This window comes from Vigna angularis, chromosome 2, assembly GCF_016808095.1.
Source record: "Vigna angularis cultivar LongXiaoDou No.4 chromosome 2, ASM1680809v1, whole genome shotgun sequence".
NCBI lineage: Eukaryota > Viridiplantae > Streptophyta > Magnoliopsida > Fabales > Fabaceae > Vigna > Vigna angularis.
This window is the reverse complement of record NC_068971.1, coordinates 13652365-13671798: the sequence shown is the minus strand read 5'-3', so window position 1 is coordinate 13671798 and position 19434 is coordinate 13652365. Positions and strand designations below refer to the sequence as shown.

Here is a 19434-nt window from a genome sequence, read left to right as displayed (position 1 = left end):
TCCAAAGATCAAAATCATGTAATTGGATCCATGAGATATTATGGTAGAATTGAAGAGATATGGGAGGTTGATGACACTAAGTTTTCCGTTGCACTCTTCAAATGTAAGTGGGTCGACAATAAGAGTGGTGTCAAATAGATGAATCTGGTATGACACTTGTTGATTTTCGCAAGGTTGGTTATGGAGACGAACCGTTTATCATGGCATATCAAGCAAGTCAGGTTTTTTATGTCAAAGATCCTGCATCTGACAATTGGTATGTTGCTCTTCAACGAAAAAGACAAATTGAAGATAAAGAAGAGAATCTAAGTAATCTTTATATTGATGACAACCATCCATTTAAAACGACAATAAATTTGGATGAAAACCCTCTAATTGATGATATACAAGCAATTCGGGAAGATCACAATGAGGGAATATACATATGACCAATCCATATGATTATGTATGAATTTTATGTTTGGGTAAATATTAATGGCTTTTGTTAAATAATATATGTTATTTTATAAGTGTTTTATTAATCTTTCATCTTATTTACCGTGACAGATATATGGTTGAGTCACCTCATTCGTCAAGGGATGAAGTCCCCACCACTTCTAGACAGACGAGAGGAGCAACGAGGTTACGACAACTTATACTTAGAAGAAATGTAGGTGAGAGGACACCTGTCATTATTGATGTGGTCACTAGAGTTGCATCTGGCCCAAATGCAGATGTATTTAGGTCTTACCTTGGAGTACTAGCACGTGATCGTATCTCTATACTTACTCCATCCTTCGACCATGTATCTGAGGCTAATCGGAATCTCATCTGGCAGGATCTATTGGTAAGTTAAACAATATTGCTCCAAATTCTAGACTCATTATATTGATAAATCACTACAAGAAATAATGAAATTACATACGGAAAATTATATACGGAATTACATCCGTATATAAATGAGGCATTATGTACGGAAGTTATATACGGATACCAGAAAAAGCTTTATATACGGATATTATATACGGATATTTATATACGGAATTTTCCGTATATAAATTCCGTATATAAAATTTGCGCGTGGTGGCGGGAAAATTATCGAAGGAAATATCCGTATATAACCCGTAGTATCCGTATGCAGTTAAAACGAAATTGTTAACTGCGGATATTATATACGGATATGGGAAATTAGTTTTTTTAAAATTTTATTTTTCTGATTAATTGGATGCTGGCTGAAGAAGCGTTTTTCCCTTTCTCGAACCCTAACTATGTTCTCTCTCTCGAACTCTAGAACTTTGTTCTCTCTCAAACTCTCTTACTCTCCAACCCTCTTACTCTCCAACCCTCTTCTCTGTGGAGTCATCTTCATCAATCCTTCATCAACCATTGATTCAACTCTCCTCTCCAACCTTCAATCAGCTCTCGTGTTGAACCTTCGTCTCAAACCTTCAGTCACCTCCCCTCTGGATCGTCTGGAGCCCTCCTCTCAACAGCTGTAAATCATTCTTCTCTGGAGCCCTAAATCTGGTAAGTGATTCTTGTTTTCGTTCATGTTAATGGTAATCTGTAATGGGTAGAAATCTTTAAAATTGAAACCTAATGTGTGTTGATTTTATTTTCATTGCCCCATTTTTGGTTCGTCTGGAAGACGTAGTTGGATTTTGACGAGGCATCGATTGAGGCTGCTGTGTTGCGGTTTAAGCTGAGACATTGAACTTAGTGCTGCGAAGGCCGAAGGAACCACAAAAAGGTGTTTTTAATTTCCTCTCTTGCTCGGTTTTGTATGCAATGTAGTTGGGTTTTTAATTTCCCTCCATGAATGAGTTTTCTTCAAAGTAATTCCAGCATGGTAATGGGCGACCAATTGCTGCTGAACAGTAATATGTGGATGTAAGATTTATAATTGAGGGGAAAAGAATAATTGTATTGACAATAAAAAAAGAACTAAAGGACATATCATAAGCATAAGGTAACAGAGTACAATGGGGCAATTCGGCTTGCTTCATAATTCATTTTTTCCTTCATATCATAAGCTTTGTTTCATATGAATGATACTATAAAGGATTCTTTCTTGTAAATTCCTATGATGGGGTTTGATAAATGATGATCTTACCAAGGAGGGGTTGTCCTTTTTTCTTTGGGGTGCATATTATCTCCAACATCAGACTACCTAATGGAGTTTCAACCAGTGAAAGCGCATGGAAATATCCCACAACAGTTTTTCACTTTAGCTCATTGAAAAGGTGCAACATTGCCATCAAAGGCAAGACAAAAGTTTAGGACACTAAGAAAAGGGGAAGTTAAATAAAACATTTACTTATTGACGTTCAAGTTCAGGTTAGGTGGTTGACTTTAGATAACACCAACCAAATAAAATAAAATAATATAATAGGTTATGATCAGTGAGTTGGTTCCACCCCTAAGATCCTCCTTTTTGCTGGGAAAAATAAAAGCAAAAACTAAGTACCTTGTGTTCACCAGGAGGGACATAGATGTTTTAGGCCAGGGGTTTGTTCTCCTTGTTCTTGTAATGGAAATTAGCTTTTATAAATGTGATTCTAGTTTAGGTATGACATGAAAATTTGTAGTATCATAATAGTATTTGAGTGTTGGCTTTGATGTTTTATAAGAAAATCTAGTACTGAAACATTTTGGCTGTGGCATTTCTGTTTTGCATGATAGGTTTCTGATGTCTAATTTTGTTTGTAGTATACTGTCAGAAACTACTCTGGTGCTATTTATGGACAGTGAAATGTTTTTAAAAGTATTGGTTCTTCTCTGTGGAATGTGCATGGCCTTGGTAATATTATAGCATTCTGATTTCATTTTGGGGTTTGTCTTGTCACCAAGGTAGCTGATCCTTTCAGCAGTTAAGAAGATGCCTTTAGCATCCATCATTTTCTTGTGTTTCTTATTACTTATGGGTGTCCAGTACACACATTCACTGTCCCTCATTTCTGAATCAATAATAGGGAGATATATGATTCCATCATATCTTGTGTTTCCTATCACTTCCTTTGCCACTACCATTTCCACCATTTTTTTACTATTCACTTCAAATTTTATTGCAGATGAGAGGAGAAACCATCTACTTCAATCTTTTTTAGTTTGAAAGTAGTCACTATAATACTAAAAGTTCAACTCCTCACTCCTTTAAACAAGCCCTCTTAGTTTATCAATTTATGCAGAGATTTTCATTTTTTTATATATTTTCTTAAATTATTTTATTGTAAAAGGTCCTTTAAGTTCTAAAAATATTTTAAAAACATTTAAAAAGTAATTAAATAATAAAATAATTTGACTGTTGTTATATGATGTCCCCTCCTTGCCAGATCAAATAAGTTGTCAAATGGAGGGCCCATAAGTATATAATTCCTGATATTTAGCCTGTCAAAGTGGCAGAGTAAGTTTCTTGCTACAGCATCCGATACCCCAAAAAGATGTACTAGGACAGTACTCCGCTTCTGCCATAGTGAAGCAACATTCCAAGTTCTTCTAGGTCTGTGACAACCTTTCTAGGATTTACTTCTGTAAAACAATAATCAAACCATTTTAAACTACTCAAAGGTTGGTTTTCCAAAATATTGAAGTCCATATATCTTTTCTCAAGTAATTTAGAATCAGGTGCAGTAGTTTTCCCATAGTTTACTCCATCATCTCTGTAAGAAACACTTAATGCTCTCTCATGCAGAAATTTTGTGTATATATTGAAGTAACCCTGAGATAAAATAAACTTAATGTTCTCTTTAAAATCATTTTACTGCCATTATTGTTTTCATTATCACCTCTCGTACCTATCAACATCACTTCAGCTTAAGCTAATTACAGTATGATGATGATGATGATTGCTACAACTGGTTGTTGTTTTATTTGACTATACTTGATCGAAAGGTTGATGATGATTGTTGTAGTTGGTTGTTGATGATTGATTGTAGTTGGTTGAATGATAAAATATCGTACATAAAGGGTCCACAGTTTCTTAAACATATCAAACACCACGGGAGAGGTGATTTTTTGCATTTATAACTATAGCTAGGCTAGTTAGTTCAATAATCCAATAACAGCCTAAAACACAGTATATATATACTAGTCTGTTACAGTTGCAGGAGGTTTTAACTACCTCCTTTATTTATTTATCCTAGTATAGACTTCTCCAGTGAACCTATCATATATCTAGAAACAATTGCTGCATACTAGAAAGACCACTCAATTGCTATGAAGGGTAGTGATTTGATATGGTCCGAAGATCCTGCCAAAAGGGTTTGGACATGATCCTTAGCTTTTTCTCCCCTGAAGTCCTTTCTTCTAATCTCCTAAATAGGGCATCCTCTTCCCTCTTTTCTTGTTGTGCTAATGTTACTAGACGACCCTTGGAAAAAAACAATTGACGTGGGAAGTACGTCATTTGGAATAGTTAGATTTACTAATTCCTTCAGGCCTGCCTTCCTTATACCCTCTTTTACCTCAGCAAATACACAATGAAGAGATTGAGAAGAAACTTGTTGGTATGAAATATTTTATTCTAGCCTCTTTTGGTTAATTTGTATTAGTGTCTTCTGAATGTGTGGATTTTGTTTCTTGTTTTTCTTTTCTAGTTGTCAAGTATTTTAAAGATGTTTACAGAAATGGTGCTTGCATTTTACATTGTAGGTGTCGTGAAAAGATCATATCCAATACTGCCGTCTGCAAGTTAGGGTGCAATTAAGGGCTTGCGGTACTTTATATCTCTCTCTCATATTTTTATTCCATTTTGTAACCTCTGCATCTGTTATAAATGCTTTCTATCAGCATTTTTCATATTTACATTTAAAACTTTATTGTATGTTTTTGTCTTTATCCTCCATGGAATGCACATAAGGTTGTACTGGTGCAGAGAGGCACTTTTCTTTAACTATGTTTGGTTGTACATCGATCTATGTAAGATATTAATCACTTGCACTTAAAGTTATAAATCTCTAAGTTATGTTAAAAGTCACGCATTAATAAACTGCTCTAAATTAGTACTAAAAGTTGTACAACCTTCTATATTAAAATATTAAAATCTTAGTCATTCTAAGTTGTGTTAAAATATGAGTAACCCTTTATATAAAAAGTTTAATAACTCTAAGTTATATAAAAAGTTGAACAATGATCTATATTGAAACCTTAATTAATCACTCTAAGTTATACTAGAACTTGTACATTGATACATATTATATATTAAAAGTTTACGGCATGCAGTGAATATTGTAAGTAGGAAATATAGTTGGTTTTAGGGTGGAGATGATTCCAGGGGTCATAGTGAGTTTAAGGGTAAATTATTTGGGAAGAATAATGGTGGTATAGGGGTATAAGGGATTATAGAAGGGTTGAACAGGGAATGGGTATACACATTCATTAGATTGTACTAACTAACCCTAAACATATATATAACTAAGCTTAATTAGTTGTATAACCAGTGACGAGAGGGTCGCACTGTGTTTGGAAATTGGAAAACCGAAAACTTGCTACTGGAAAAGGAACAGAAAGAGGCCAGAGCCTCCTCCCAGGACCGTCTACCCTCTGGAACTCTATTGAAACTCTCCTCCTCTAAGACTCCTTTCTAGTTGGAACTCTGGAAAAACTCTCTGTGACTTCTCCTGGAAGAGAGACTCCTCTCCCAGGCCCGTCTCCTCTCTATACTACTGCCATTCTCTTATAGCCAAAAATCCGACCAGCCATTATGTCCTTCCCTCTTTCCAGCGTAAGTTATTTTTTTGTCTCTAACTAGTAGAGAAAATTTCTTCCAGCAAATTTGACGTGAGAAAAGAAAGGTAAGGGTCCCTCCATTTTGCCAACTACTTTTGTCATCTTCTACACCTTGTAGACATGCACACCAAATGAAAGAACTCCACCATTGATTGTGCTTTTTGTGACCCACAAGCTCCTTTCTCCTCACGGCTCTCCTCCATTGATGGATGCTACTGTTGTCTTCTGGATTGCAGCCAACGTGCTGGACCAAGAACCGTGAGCTTCTACTGCCATGGGGAGTGATTGTGGCTGCTGGATGTGCAGCCTCCGTGCCTTGCTGCTGTGTTGTAAAAACCGTGAGCTACTTCCCTTGGATGTGAGTTGGACGTGCTCCTTCCTTCACTGCTGGACCGAGAAGTGTTTCTTCCAAAACGTCCAGCCCCAATAAAATGTACCTCTTCTTCAAATTGAATGAGTGCTGGTGTCTCATCATTTTCAGAATGTCCGTGTGCTTTGTGTGGAGTGGAAGATAATTCTGCAGATTCTTTTCAAAGGGCCGTGGCACCACCTTGATAATACTAGTTTAATCAAATTCAACACTTTCATTTCTTTGAACTCTGACCGTGATATTCTCCCAAGCATCAACTAAATGCCAAAATAAAGCCTTGAATGGAATAAAAACCGTGAGTGGTGGCCCCCTTTTAATTCAACTTTGCCAAAATAGATTTTCCATGGCCGTGAAGTGTTAGAACGTGGTCCCCTCCATTTCATTTCAATTGATTTACTTCAAATTGATTATGTGCTTCACGGCTTTACTTCATTCTCCGAGGCCAAAGAAAAATTCTTCAATCCTAGGTGGCGGCTCCCACTTTTGTTCCATGTAGATCCTTGCCAAAATAATTTTCCAATGGCCCTAGGCCGTGTGCAGCTTCTGGTTCCAAATAGAAACCGTGACACTAGTGCAAGCCTCCTTTTAGGTTCCAAACACTCAATCTCTCATTAACTTTCGTATGGAGCTGGTCTCTCAAAATTTGTCTATAGAGTTGCCAATTTTCACTCAAATTCTCACTGCGAAAAGTGTTTTATGCTGCTGAAAAAAAAATACAATTAATGTTTGGTGGACAGCACACTTGAATTCACAAATTCAGGTTCCTCTCCACTTCCTAAGATGCTACCTTGGTAGGGAAAGGGTTCTGCAACTTGAATACTCCAATTGGACTTCACAACACCATTGCAATCATCCAAAACACTGACCAAACAGATTAAAAATCTGCACCAGTTTCAACACCAAAATTTGACTTGAACTTGACAATTTAAGAGGCCAAAAGCTCAAAAGCAATAAAAATAGGTTTACAACAGTAGGCACTCAAATGGATCCTAAGAAAGGTGCTAGAACAGATTGCTGCAAGCCAAATTGGATTTCAAAGTACATTCATCAAAACAGATTCAGTTTTCAACACTGCACCAGAAAATTGGCTTGGTTTTGGTGGTTTGAAACTCAAATTTGCACAGAAGTGGCTTAAACTCGAAATGAATCACTTCAGCAACTTTAATTAGTGATTTGAAACGTGTTAAAACTCTGAAATGAGTTAAAAACAGATTGCTACTCAAATTGACCTTGCCACTTCCTAATATAACTCAAAATATGATGGTTTAAGACACAAGTCTGCACTTAGGCCAAGATATTACTAATTGAAATCTGCTAGCAACTTTTAAACACCATTTTAAACTTGTTCAAGCTATCAAATAGCTCAGAATTAGCCGAAATCAAAATCAGACTTTGTTATGTCCAATTTGTGCAGAAAAATACCCCAACAATCCCCCAAAAACACTAGTTTTGACTAGTTAGCTCTCAAATATGGTATCACCACTGATTTAACATTTCTCTTATTCCAGTACTGTTTAGTGCATTTTATTATCTTTCTTTAATGATGTCTGAACCCCGAATTACCCCATTCCATGCATTTTACATGTTTTGACTCATTAAGCACATTTTAGCCTACCTAGACTTAAGAATTTTTTAGGTTATTGTTTAGGAAGCCATTTGATAGGGCACGTGTCCTACTATGGAGACGTGTATTAACCATTGGCTAATTGTTTTGTAATCGATTTATGTACAGAACATGGATGATGCTCAACCAAATCGTTCATGGATGTACGATAGGTGTCATAGAGGAAGAGGTGCTTTGAAAGAGTCTTTTGTATTGGGTGTTGAAGAGTTTATAAGTAAAGCTTGTGAACAAGAACGTTATCGTAGAGACGGGGGTCTTCGATGTCCATGTTTGAAGTGCGATTGTACAAAAATTCTGCACGAAAGAGTTGTAAAGGTTCACCTTTACAAGAACGGTTTCAAGCCTAATTATTTCATTTGGGAGGATCATGGGGAAAGATTGCCAGAAGATCATGTACAGAATCATGAAAGTTCGATGGCTGTAGAGACGGAAGGTGGTCAAGCTAACCAATTTCAAACAATGGAAGACATGGTGCATGATGCTCTTAGGCAAAATGAGTGGGGGCAAGCATCTACTTCTAATAACATTGAAGAGGCTCCAAATGAAGAAACACAAAGGTTTTTTAATTTTTTGTTGGATGCAAACCAGCCGTTGTATGAAGGAGCATCAGACTCGAAATTATCGATGTGTGTCAGACTATTAGCTTGCAAGTCAAATTGGAATATTCCTAACCAATGCATAGATTTTATTGCAAAAATGGTTATGGATGCAACACCCATCAAATCAGGTTTGCCTAAAACATACTACGATGCAAAAAAGTGTGTATCAAAGTTGGGATTACAATCGCAGAGGATTGATTGTTGCGTGGATGGTTGCATGCTCTTCTATGATAATGAATACGGTAAGAATGATGGCGCATTGCTTGAATGCAAATTTTGTGGAAAGCCAAGATATCAACCACGTAACACGGGAGCAACTACTAGCAAACCAGTTCCTATGAAATCAATGTTCTATTTGCCATTAATTCCCAGACTACAAAGAATGTATGCCTCAACACAAACTGCAGGACAAATGACATGGCACTATCAGAACATGTCGACGAATGGTGTTTTGCGTCATCCATGCGATGGAGAGGCTTGGAAGCACTTTGATAGAGTATATCCTGACTTTGGTATCGAGCCACGCAATGTTCGACTCGGTTTATGCTCTGACGGTTTTAACCCATATGTACAGGCATCAAATATACCATATTCATGTTGGCCAGTTATTGTCACTCCTTATAATCTTCCTCCAGAAATGTGCATGTCTAAACCTTACATGTTCTTAACATGTCTCATTCCTGGGCCATTCAATCCAAAGGTTGGCATAGATGTGTACTTAGAGCCCTTGATAGACGAATTGAAGAAGCTGTGGACGGGTGTGATAACATATGATATTTCAAGGAAACAAAACTTTATTTTGAGGGCCATGCTAATGTGGACAATTAATGATTTTCCTGCTTATGGTATGTTGTCCGGCTGGAGCACTCATGGTAAACTGGCATGCCCACATTGCATGGAGCATACAAAGGCTTTTAGATTATATCATGGGGCAAAAAATTCATGGTTTGACTCTCATCGGAGGTTTTTACCGAAAGACCATGCTTTTAGGAGGAATAGAAATGCTTTCAAGAAGGGGGAAGTGGAGATGGATGACGCACCACCATATCTTACAGGACCAGAAGTTTGGAATAGAATCAATGGTTATCCTAAAATAACTGAAAATGGTGCGGCAATAATTGATGGATACGGTGAGTGGCATAATTGGACGAAAAAAAGAATCTTTTGGGATCTACCCTATTGGAAGGATAATTTGTTAAGGCATAATCTTGACTTCATGCACATTGAAAAAAATTTCTTTGACAACATCTTTAATACTGTGATGAATGTTGTGGGGAAGACAAAAGACAATGAGAAGGCCCGAATGGATATAGGTTTGTATTGTAGACGAAAAGATTTGGAGCTAAAAAGTCATAGCAATGGAAAAATGTATAAGCCAAAAGCAAATTATACACTATCAACAGACCAAATAAAACAAGTCTGTCATTGGGTAAAAGGTCTTAGGATGCCTGATGGATATTCTTCTAACTTGTCAAGGTGTGTTGATGTGAATAGGGGAAAGCTCATTGGGATGAAAAGTCATGATTGCCATGTGTTTATGGAATGCTTACTTCCTATAGCGTTTAGTTCTTTACCGGCTCATGTTCTGAATCCCATTACAGAGATAAGTCATTTCTTTAGAGATTTGTGTTCTACAACATTGAACAAGGATGACCTGGCGAAGATGCAAGAAAACATTCCCATCATTCTGTGCAAGATGGAGAGAATATTTCCTCCCTCATTCTTTGATTCTATGGAACATCTCCCTATCCATCTTCCATATGAGGCACGACTTGGTGGACCAGTCCACTATAGGTGGATGTACCCATTTGAAAGGTACCCATATGACATGTTATTGTTCAATTTACCAGGCATAATTCAAAAACCCTAACACATCAATTTCAAATTTGTAGGTTCATGGGATATGCTAAACGTTCAGTAAAGAATAAGGCTAGGGTTGAAGGATCTATTTGCGCATCATACTTGCACAGAGAAACAACTCATTTTTGTTCCCACTATTTCAAAAGCTTCATGTTAACACCACAAAGCAATAGAAATGAAGTAGACATTGAAATAGAAAGCTTTACGACAACATTATCAGTGTTTAACCAACCTGGCCGTCATTCTGGAAGGGAATCAACACATTGGTTAAGTGATGAAGAATTGAGATCAGCTCATGTTCATGTATTGATCAATTGCAATGAAGTTGAACCTTACCTTCAGTAAGCCTCCAAAATAAATTATATTTCCCAATTCTTTCATTTGATATAATTAATTTTCTTTGATCTAATCTGGACGTACATGTTGACAGCTCATTCTTACATGTCTATCAACTATCTGAGTCAAACAGTTCGACATACGTACATGCTAATTTCCCATTGTGGTTCAGGCAAAAAGTACGACTTCCTATCAATCTTACACATTCATTTCTTCCTTAATTTTTTAAGATTACATTGTTGAATAGTTTCATATCATGAATGGTTGTAGGTTCATAACGATCCTTTAAGTGTGAGAAACCAACATCTTAGAGATTTATCACTTGGTGCTTTAAGGTGTGTAAAGGAATGGCACACCTTCTTTGCTAATGGATACAAATTTCATACCCATGCATGGAGTCAGGGCAAGAGGACAATAAATAGTGGGGTTCATGTTAAAGGGCTAACAGAAGGAGGTCAAGATGATTTTTATGGTGTCATTAAACACATCTATGAGTTCGAATACAATTCAACAACCACTGAAAAGAAAATTGTATTATTTTATTGTGATTGGTTTGATCCATCGAGAGTAGGTACAAGGGTGGATTCAAAGTATGGCATTGTGGATATTCGAATGGATAAAAGATATGTGTTGTTTGATCCTTTTATCATTGCACATAATGTACAACAAGTGTATTATGTACCATATCCTACATCACGCACGGACAAACGAGGTTGGTGTGTTGCGATAAAAACGAAGCCTAGAGGTCGCATTGATTCTAATGATGTAGAAGCCGATGTGCCATACCAAGTGGAGGAAATGTCACATGTTAATGACATCATTCAAGTTGAAGAAGTAGTCCGATTACAAGATGTAGACGCTGGTCTTGAAGAAGTGAACCCTAACAATATTTCATCATTTCAAGGGCAGATAGATGAAGATACAACGGAATCAGAAGAATACAATGCAGAGGAACAGAGTGAAGATGACAATGAAGATGAATTTCATAGTTCTAGCACTGAATAGAGTTAGGGTGTGTTCCTCCTTATTGTTGTTGCATTTATAATGTTGTCCACAATCTTAAGTTCTTATGAATGTAAGTCTTAACATTAAACATTTACTAATAGAGTTTTATTGCAAATACCTTCTAATTATCTCCATTAAAATACAACAACTCCTTGACCGAATGAACATACTGTAAATCAAGTCAACATACAATATACAAGATTTTAAAGCAAAGAAAATGAAAAATTGTAAAACTTCCCTACTATTAACTGTGACCAAATCATCTACCAAAAGAAATTCAAATTTACAATTTCCTTAAAACCACTCCTTGACCGTGACTTTACTTAATTCCTTTTTTTTTATTAAACAAAAGAAATGCTTCACTTAAATCCTCTTGGCCGTGAGCTATTTGGCAAGCAAAGAAGAAAATGTCAAGCAATTTGGTTGTCTCTTCCTTCCAGACGTGAATTTTATCTTCTACACACAAGGTCCACTCAATTGCAAAGGGAATTGAAAACAAATAAACATAGAAGCTATCTACTACTCCATCTTAGTCACAAGTCTCAAAGTAATAAAGAAATTGCAAGAAAGGGCCATAGGCCAACTCTTCACGTGAAAAGGGGTTTAGAATTCTGAAAACTTTGCTCCTATACATTCACGTAAATCCTTCAATTTAAAAACCAAACAAAGTGCAAGATATTAAAAGGGAGGGGCTGCTACTGGACACACAACCACACGGCATTGTCTACAACAAAACAAGGATACTAAAGCATTTACAAAATGAAAAACAAGTAGGACCCTACCACTTTCTTAAAATCGTAATTGCTGAATTCACATAACCAAACAACAACTACTTGACCATTTTCAAATGAATAAACAAAAGATGCAATTTAAGGACCGTGGGCCACTTGCCACTTCTTCTGCAGACGTGAAAGAAATCACTTGGTGTGGTTTAAGAATTCTCAAAAGCTTGCTATCCTTCATTCACGTAAATTCATTCTCCAAAATGCTCTTTGAAAGCTTTTGTCTTTTTGTATAAAACTAACACTTAACTTCTTCCCATAAGAATAATATAAACAATCCTATTCTAATAAATCATAATCGGTGCAGACTTCCCATTCACGGCTCTCTACAAGTTGTAATAAATTAAGCAAAGTAGAATTATGTTGAAGAAAGATGTTGCTGGACTCATGATCATTGTCTAAAAGAAAGGCAATAAAAGCAAGTAGGAATCACACAATTGTAGCTATTTTGACCGAGAATCACACCTCCATATTCATCTACTTCTTCAAGAGTTTTCTCCAAGCAAATCACCATGCTCACTCTCTCCAATTGGTGTTCTCCAATTCAGTTCTTAAAATCAGTATGTGTGTTGTCTCTTTGTGCCCATAGAGTAGCGGTTGATCTACCACCTAGTAGCTAGCCTTTTTCATTTTTCTTCAATCAATCCCCTGTGCTTGGATTTAGCTCTCCAATTGGTGTTTCACGGGATGACTTTGTTCTTGGATTTAGCTCTCCAATTGGTGTTTCAGGGATGACTTTGTTCTTGGATTTAGCTCTCCAATTGGTGTTTCACGGGATGACTTTGTTCTGAACACTTATGGCATACCATGTTAGTAGTTAGAAGCTCTGATGTTGGTTACTGAATTATTGGAGGTTCTCAGACAACAATAGATGGCATCGTAAACAGAAGTAGCACTAAATGACCAATTTAACAGTTCCATTTTCTAATTACCATTCTTGATCATTTTTCTATTAGTAACAACTTTCTAATATCATGTTAGTAGTTAGAATTCTTTTTTATTTGTCTTAGATCCTTCACGTGGAGAAGTCAACTCAGTTTCCAACTAATCCAAATTAAAGCTAGTGGACTCACAAGCTATACTAGCACTTACTCTCTTTACAACACTTAGTCACCCCCAAAAGTTCATTTAAGAAAAACAATCTTGTTATCTTACCACTTGGATTAAGTTATATACTTCTCCATTTTCTTTGAGAAATAAATTTAACTATCATGGCAGCAAAAATAATCAATTGGGTAACCTCAAATGTAATAAAAACCCAAGACTTGAGTTTCAGTGTTTAGCATTTGAGTTAATCCAAAGTATTAGCATTTGAGTTAATCCAAAGTATTAATTTCCTGTCAATTGCCAAAGATGTCTATTAGTTACTTGTCAATCTGAACTTAGAGATTCTATGTTCAATTTGAATTTGGCTGCTTATTCGGATATGTCTCTTTTTGGTGGTTGAGAATATTAATCGTACATAAATAAATCTCACATAACTAATTCCAAATCTTACTGAAAAATTCTTGGCAAATACTTTACCTGCGAAAACTACTGTGAAAAACTATTCACGTGATTCCATATGTTGTACCAAGTTCCACACCTCACAATCACAATATTATATTATTTTGCTGAAAAATTCTTGGCAAATACCTTTATCACAATCACAATATTATATTATCTCACAAGTTGGTTACAGAATAGAGTTTTATTGCATTTATCTCTGATTGTACTATTTCTAAATTTTCTTTTCTTCTATTGTATAAAAAAATATATTATGTTCAAGAATATGGCATCAGGTCCTTCTGGCCCTCCTATTCCACCTTCAAGAAATTCTGATAAGGGCAAGGGGAAGAAAACTTACGTAGTGAAGTTGATGACACGTTTCAATAATGAAATTGGTTCAACCAGTCAACCAACTACACCTACCTCTACCTCTACTGGTAGATCTGTTCCACCTCCATTAGTTGTTCCTGCCTTCACTCCCACTCCACATCAAGTTACTACATCTTCACCTACCTCTATAGGTACATCTCTTCCACCTCCAATACAAGTGCCTGGCTTGACACCCACTCCATACCAAGTGCCTCCTTATCTTCAGGCTTCACTCTCTCCCAATGTTGGTTCTAACCCATCAACTCCCAGAAATATTGCAGCATCACCTGGTATAGAGGATGCAGATCCACATTCTAGTTCAGCCGCCAATAACATGGAAGAATGTTCCAATAGTCGTCCAATGATTACACCCGTTGGAGGAGGGTAAGAAAAAAAATAACTCAATTAATATATACACAATTCATTGTTGTATTATTGTAATGTTTGAGTTTAATTTTGTTTTAGGTTTTATCCTACAAAAACTGCATCCAAGGCAATCACAGCCACCATCAAGGAACAGTTTGATGAGCCATGGCTAACATGGGGTGCAATCCCTAAGTCAACCAGAGATGTCTTCTTCGAACGTTTTAAGGTAAACACTTTTCATTCCTAATCCTGTTACAAGTCAATAGTTGGTGTCCTGCATTTAATTTATACTTTGAACTTGTTTACTTATTCAAACCTATTATTTCTAATATAACAGAGAAGGGTTTCATGGAAGCCTGAAGATGAGGAAAAGGTCAAAAAAAATTATCACACCAAGGCATCTCATAGACTCTCAGAGATGTATAAAAAAGCAAGAACTCTAGGAAAAAGACCTGATTGGCTGGGGGACGATACTTGGAATGCTCTTTTGGAAAAGTGGAACATGCCACTTTATAGACAAAAGTGTGAAACAGCAAAGAAGAATCGGACATCTGAAAAGGGTGGTTGTTTGCACACTGGAGGATCTATAAGCGTGCATGAGCATGCTATTCGTTTGGTATATAACTTGTACATTTTTTTTGTTATATTTGTAATCATAAACTTTACAAATATTTATTAACAACTCCTTTTGATTGCAGTCACAAGAGCTTGGTCGATCTGTGCATGTTGATGAAATATTTCAGCAGACACATATTCGTCAATCAACAGGAGAATTTGTGGACGAAAGGTCTAGGCGGACCCATGTAAGTTTGTACTAACTCTATCACATTATAAATTTTCGGTTTGTAAACCTCATGTGTAATGATAATATTTATTCATTTAACGAGAACAATTTGTTGCAAAATTTTCTCAAATTAGATCTAAGACTGCATCTGTTGGTGTCTCAACGTCTTCTCCTCTAGACCCTGCGGAGGAGGAAAGATTGAGAAATCGATGTTGGTTAGAGGCTGCTGGTGGAAAATACAAGGGACGCGTATACGGCATTGGAAATGTCACTTCCCAAGATGACTGTGTTGATAGTTACATCCAACAAACACAGGCATCTTCTACTGCTCAACCTCAAAATTCAGAAGAAATTCTTAACCTGAAATCGCAGTTACAACAATATGGTCAGCAGCTTCAAAATCTTGAAGGCTTTATTGGCGTCCTCCTGCCATTCCTTCCGCCTTCAGCCGCCGCGGCTGCACAACAATTTTTAAACCTTCCAAATCCTCAAGTTCAAAATGACATGCCCAATATAGTCCAACCAGAACAGCAACCTCCAGAACAGCAACCACCACACCAGCAACCACCAGATGAACAACCACAAGATGGAAATGATTACATGCATTATTAGGCATTTTATAGAACTTATTTCCATTACTGTTGAACTTATTTAGAACAACAACTACAATCTGTTTATGAACTTACCAAATGTTGCAGTTATATTGATGTAAACAATATTTATGTATTCATATACAATGTTTCCTTTGTGGATTAAGTCTATTTGAAAACCTTATTAAATTTATATGTCAATGTGTAATGTATAATGTCCAGGTTTGTTTATAAGAATGCTGAATATTCACTATAATGTCCAGGTCTGCTTGTATATTGTTGTGCATGGGGAACTGCTATGTACAGGGTATTTATTTAGCTCTTGTTAAAACATTATATACGGATATATCCGTATATAATTTCCGTATATACGTTATATACGGATTTATCCGTATATAATTTATATACGGATATATCCGTATATAATTTATATACGGATATATCCGTATATAATTTATATACGGATATATCCATATATAATTTCCGTATATACGTTATGTAAGAATTTATCTGTATATAACTTATATACGGATATATCCGTATATAATTTCCGTATATAAGTTATATACGGATTTATCCGTATATAACTTATACGGATATATCCGTATATAATTTCCGTATATAAGTTATATACGGATAAATCCGTATATAAATTTAGCTACGATGGTATTATATACGGATTTTTGTCCGTATGTAATCCGTATATAAAGACGTATTATATACGGATTTTAGGTGTTATATACGGATTTTTGCTGTATGTAATACACTTTTTTCTTGTAGTGAATTTGTATTGATATAAGGTTATTACTTTCTTTGTTGTAGATGACATTTGATATGCCAAATGTCGACAGCCTAAGCAGTAGGTGTTTATCTGCAATTGCAGAAAGATTTCGGGGGTTTAAGACAAAATTGACGACCAAATATATATTTGGAGCAAAAAGCAATGAAACTCCATGTTCGAAATATTCTGTAATTGATGAAGAAATATGGCGTCAATTTGTACAACTTAGGACCTCTAAGACGTGGAAGGTAAGTGTAGCTAAAATCATTCAATTCATCATTCATAATTTTTTATCATAACAATTGTTTCATTTTGTCACAGGAAACAAGGCCAAAAGCATAGGGTATAAGTGCTCAGAATAAAAATCCACACCTACTTTCTCGTGGTGGATACAGGAAGCTTGAGGAAAAAATAATGAAGCAGAAGTCAGATAGTAGACTTTCACTTTCTGAGGGTGGTGACCCTCCTCCTCCTCCTTCACCACCATCTCGACACGAGAAGTGGAAGTTAGCCTGTTTAAGATCATCGGGCTCTTACACTTCTGACACTGCCAGAGAGATATCTGAAAGAATTGTAAAATGTCATTTGTCATATTTAAACAACATTTTTGTTATATATATTACATAGATCTTTCAAATAATTATGAAGTTTTGTTATGTTACAGGACTCCTTGGTTGAGCAGAGTTCCCACGGTCAATTCACACAAGAAGGTCGTTAGGATATTCTTGCCACAACCATTGGACGATCTGAGCACCCAGGACGGGTGCGTGCTGCTGGGACATGCATAGGCCACTACAGGAAAAGTGTTAATTTCCGAAGGAATAAAATCGACAGCCTTTGGGGCCTTCGGTAAAGTTGATTTACCGAAGGATGTACCGACGGTCATGTAAGTGGTTGATTACCGAAGGCTTTTTGAGTTTACCGAAGGACTAAGACCGTCAGTATAAGTATCGACTTACTGAAATGAAAATTTGGGATTTCCCTTTCCCATTCTCCCAATTTTTGTTTCCGCACAAGCTTTCCCCCAATTTTTCCTCTCTAACTTCAGAACCCCCCAAGCATTACATCTTCCTCTCTCGTTCTGAACTCAAGCTTAACCCCTTTTTTGCTGTAATTGCTGTGTCGACGTTAGGATAGTGCCGGTAAGGAGGGTGGTGGTTGACATATTACATTGTTCCGAGGGGGCTGTTCGACGGTGTTTATTGACGAGGTTGTTGTCGCGGCGTGACGACGGTGTTATGGCGACCTCACAACGGTATGCTCTGAACTTGAAGGAACTTGGTTGAGGGACTTCGTTGGAGGGGCCGTTGTGGGCTTTTGTCGTTGTCGTGCTCTACAAAGGTTGCCATCGTCAAGGGCTATCTTGGTTGAGGTAAGTTGTGCGTTTAATAATTCATTATGAGTTACATTGTTCTTGAATCTGTTTGATGTTCTTGTGGCACCAGTGTATGATGTTGTTTGATTGAAAAAGTTTATTGGTTTGTGATTGAAATGAGGGGCAAGGCATTGGCATGCCAGTGAGAAGGTTAAAATAACCTTAGCCGTAGTTTAGGGAAAATAAAAGCAACCGAGCAGCTGAAGATTGAGTTGGTGAAGATTGAGCAACCATGCAAATTGTTGTAACTGTTGCCTTGGCTTTTAATGCCTGCAACTGTGTGCTCTAACTACGCAAAACTTCAACTACGAATTGAACCTTTCAACCTCTAACTTCCCCTTGACTTGCTTCCAATCAACGTACACATAAGGTTATATATTGTAAATGGTTGATACTATAACTTTCCTAATCAGAAGTAATTTCTAGGTTTCTCACCTGATAGCCTCTAGATGCACCAAATTGTTTGAATTCCATGATGATGAAAGAACCACCAGTAGGTAGCGGTCCAAACTACAACTCCTAGCAGCAAGTCAACTCAAGCTCGCTCCAGCATGATATAGATAGTAAATACTAAATTATAGCTGTCACAGACAAATGTTAAGTATTCTCACCTTATATGGCTTAGGTACACAGATAGTCCTGGTTTCATACATAGCTCCTAAACCAAGAGCCTCTGCTTCAAACATGGATGGTCCAATACTCCTGATATAGAGTTTCAACTTTCAACCACATAGAACTTGTCATATATAAGAAGCAAAGGAATGAAGCTTTTGCTCCAATCCAAGATGATTGAAACAACAGAAAACATTGAAATCCAAAAGTTAAATCACAAGGCAAAACTCATCAAAAATTGAAAAGGAGGGAAGGAGATAGTAACACTGACCAATATATAAATTTTTCTAAATCTGGTTTTGATGAAATGTGCTGAGGATGTAACATTGGAAGGGTCTGTCACATCAAGTTGATGAAAAACCACAAAGTCTGATGGTCCAAACTCTTTCAATCTTTCCACTGCTTCCAAGCCCCTTTTTTCATTTCTTGTTGTTAGCACCACTACAATTCAACTCAAAGCCAATTTCTTGCATATTCCAAACAAGTAAATATCTTGTTTCATAAAATATGTAAAATTTTCATGAGTATTTCAGAATCAAGAGTGTTATAAAATCAATAAAATGCTTTCCTTTAAAAAGAATTGTATGGCTGCAGAGCTTATGTTATTTTTATTATTTAAAACTTTTTATTAGAAATGAAGTTTGATATTGATTGAATGGTTTAAAAGTGTTGTTGAAGGAGGGTGGTTTGGGTGGTGGGAGAAGCAGAGTCTGAAGCACTACTGCTGAGGAGGTCGTTGTCCGCCTCACGCAGGCACTAAAGCAACGTAAGCAGGTAATCACGAATT

At 36.6% G+C, this 19434-nt stretch overlaps 3 protein-coding genes across 3 annotated transcripts; all 3 read left to right on the top strand.

Annotated features, from left to right (window-relative positions):
* The first annotated feature begins 7811 nt into the window (after positions 1–7811).
* Positions 7812–10169, top strand: LOC108327285 (uncharacterized). The gene has a single exon (XM_052872517.1). The coding sequence runs from the start codon at positions 7812–7814 to the stop codon at positions 10167–10169; it is 2358 nt and encodes a 785-aa protein (XP_052728477.1).
* LOC128195465 (uncharacterized) lies at positions 9656–11542 on the top strand. Its single transcript, XM_052873161.1, has 3 exons — positions 9656–10500; positions 10590–10674; positions 10766–11542. Exons 1-3 carry the CDS (start codon positions 10196–10198, stop codon positions 11498–11500), a joined length of 1125 nt encoding a protein of 374 aa, XP_052729121.1. The 5' UTR covers positions 9656–10195; the 3' UTR covers positions 11501–11542.
* A 2511-nt stretch (positions 11543–14053) lies between these two features.
* Positions 14054–15901, top strand: LOC108319180 (uncharacterized). Its single transcript, XM_052872516.1, has 5 exons — positions 14054–14523; positions 14605–14731; positions 14843–15121; positions 15204–15316; positions 15424–15901. Exons 1-5 carry the CDS (start codon positions 14054–14056, stop codon positions 15899–15901), a joined length of 1467 nt encoding a protein of 488 aa, XP_052728476.1.
* The last annotated feature ends 3533 nt before the right edge of the window (positions 15902–19434 follow it).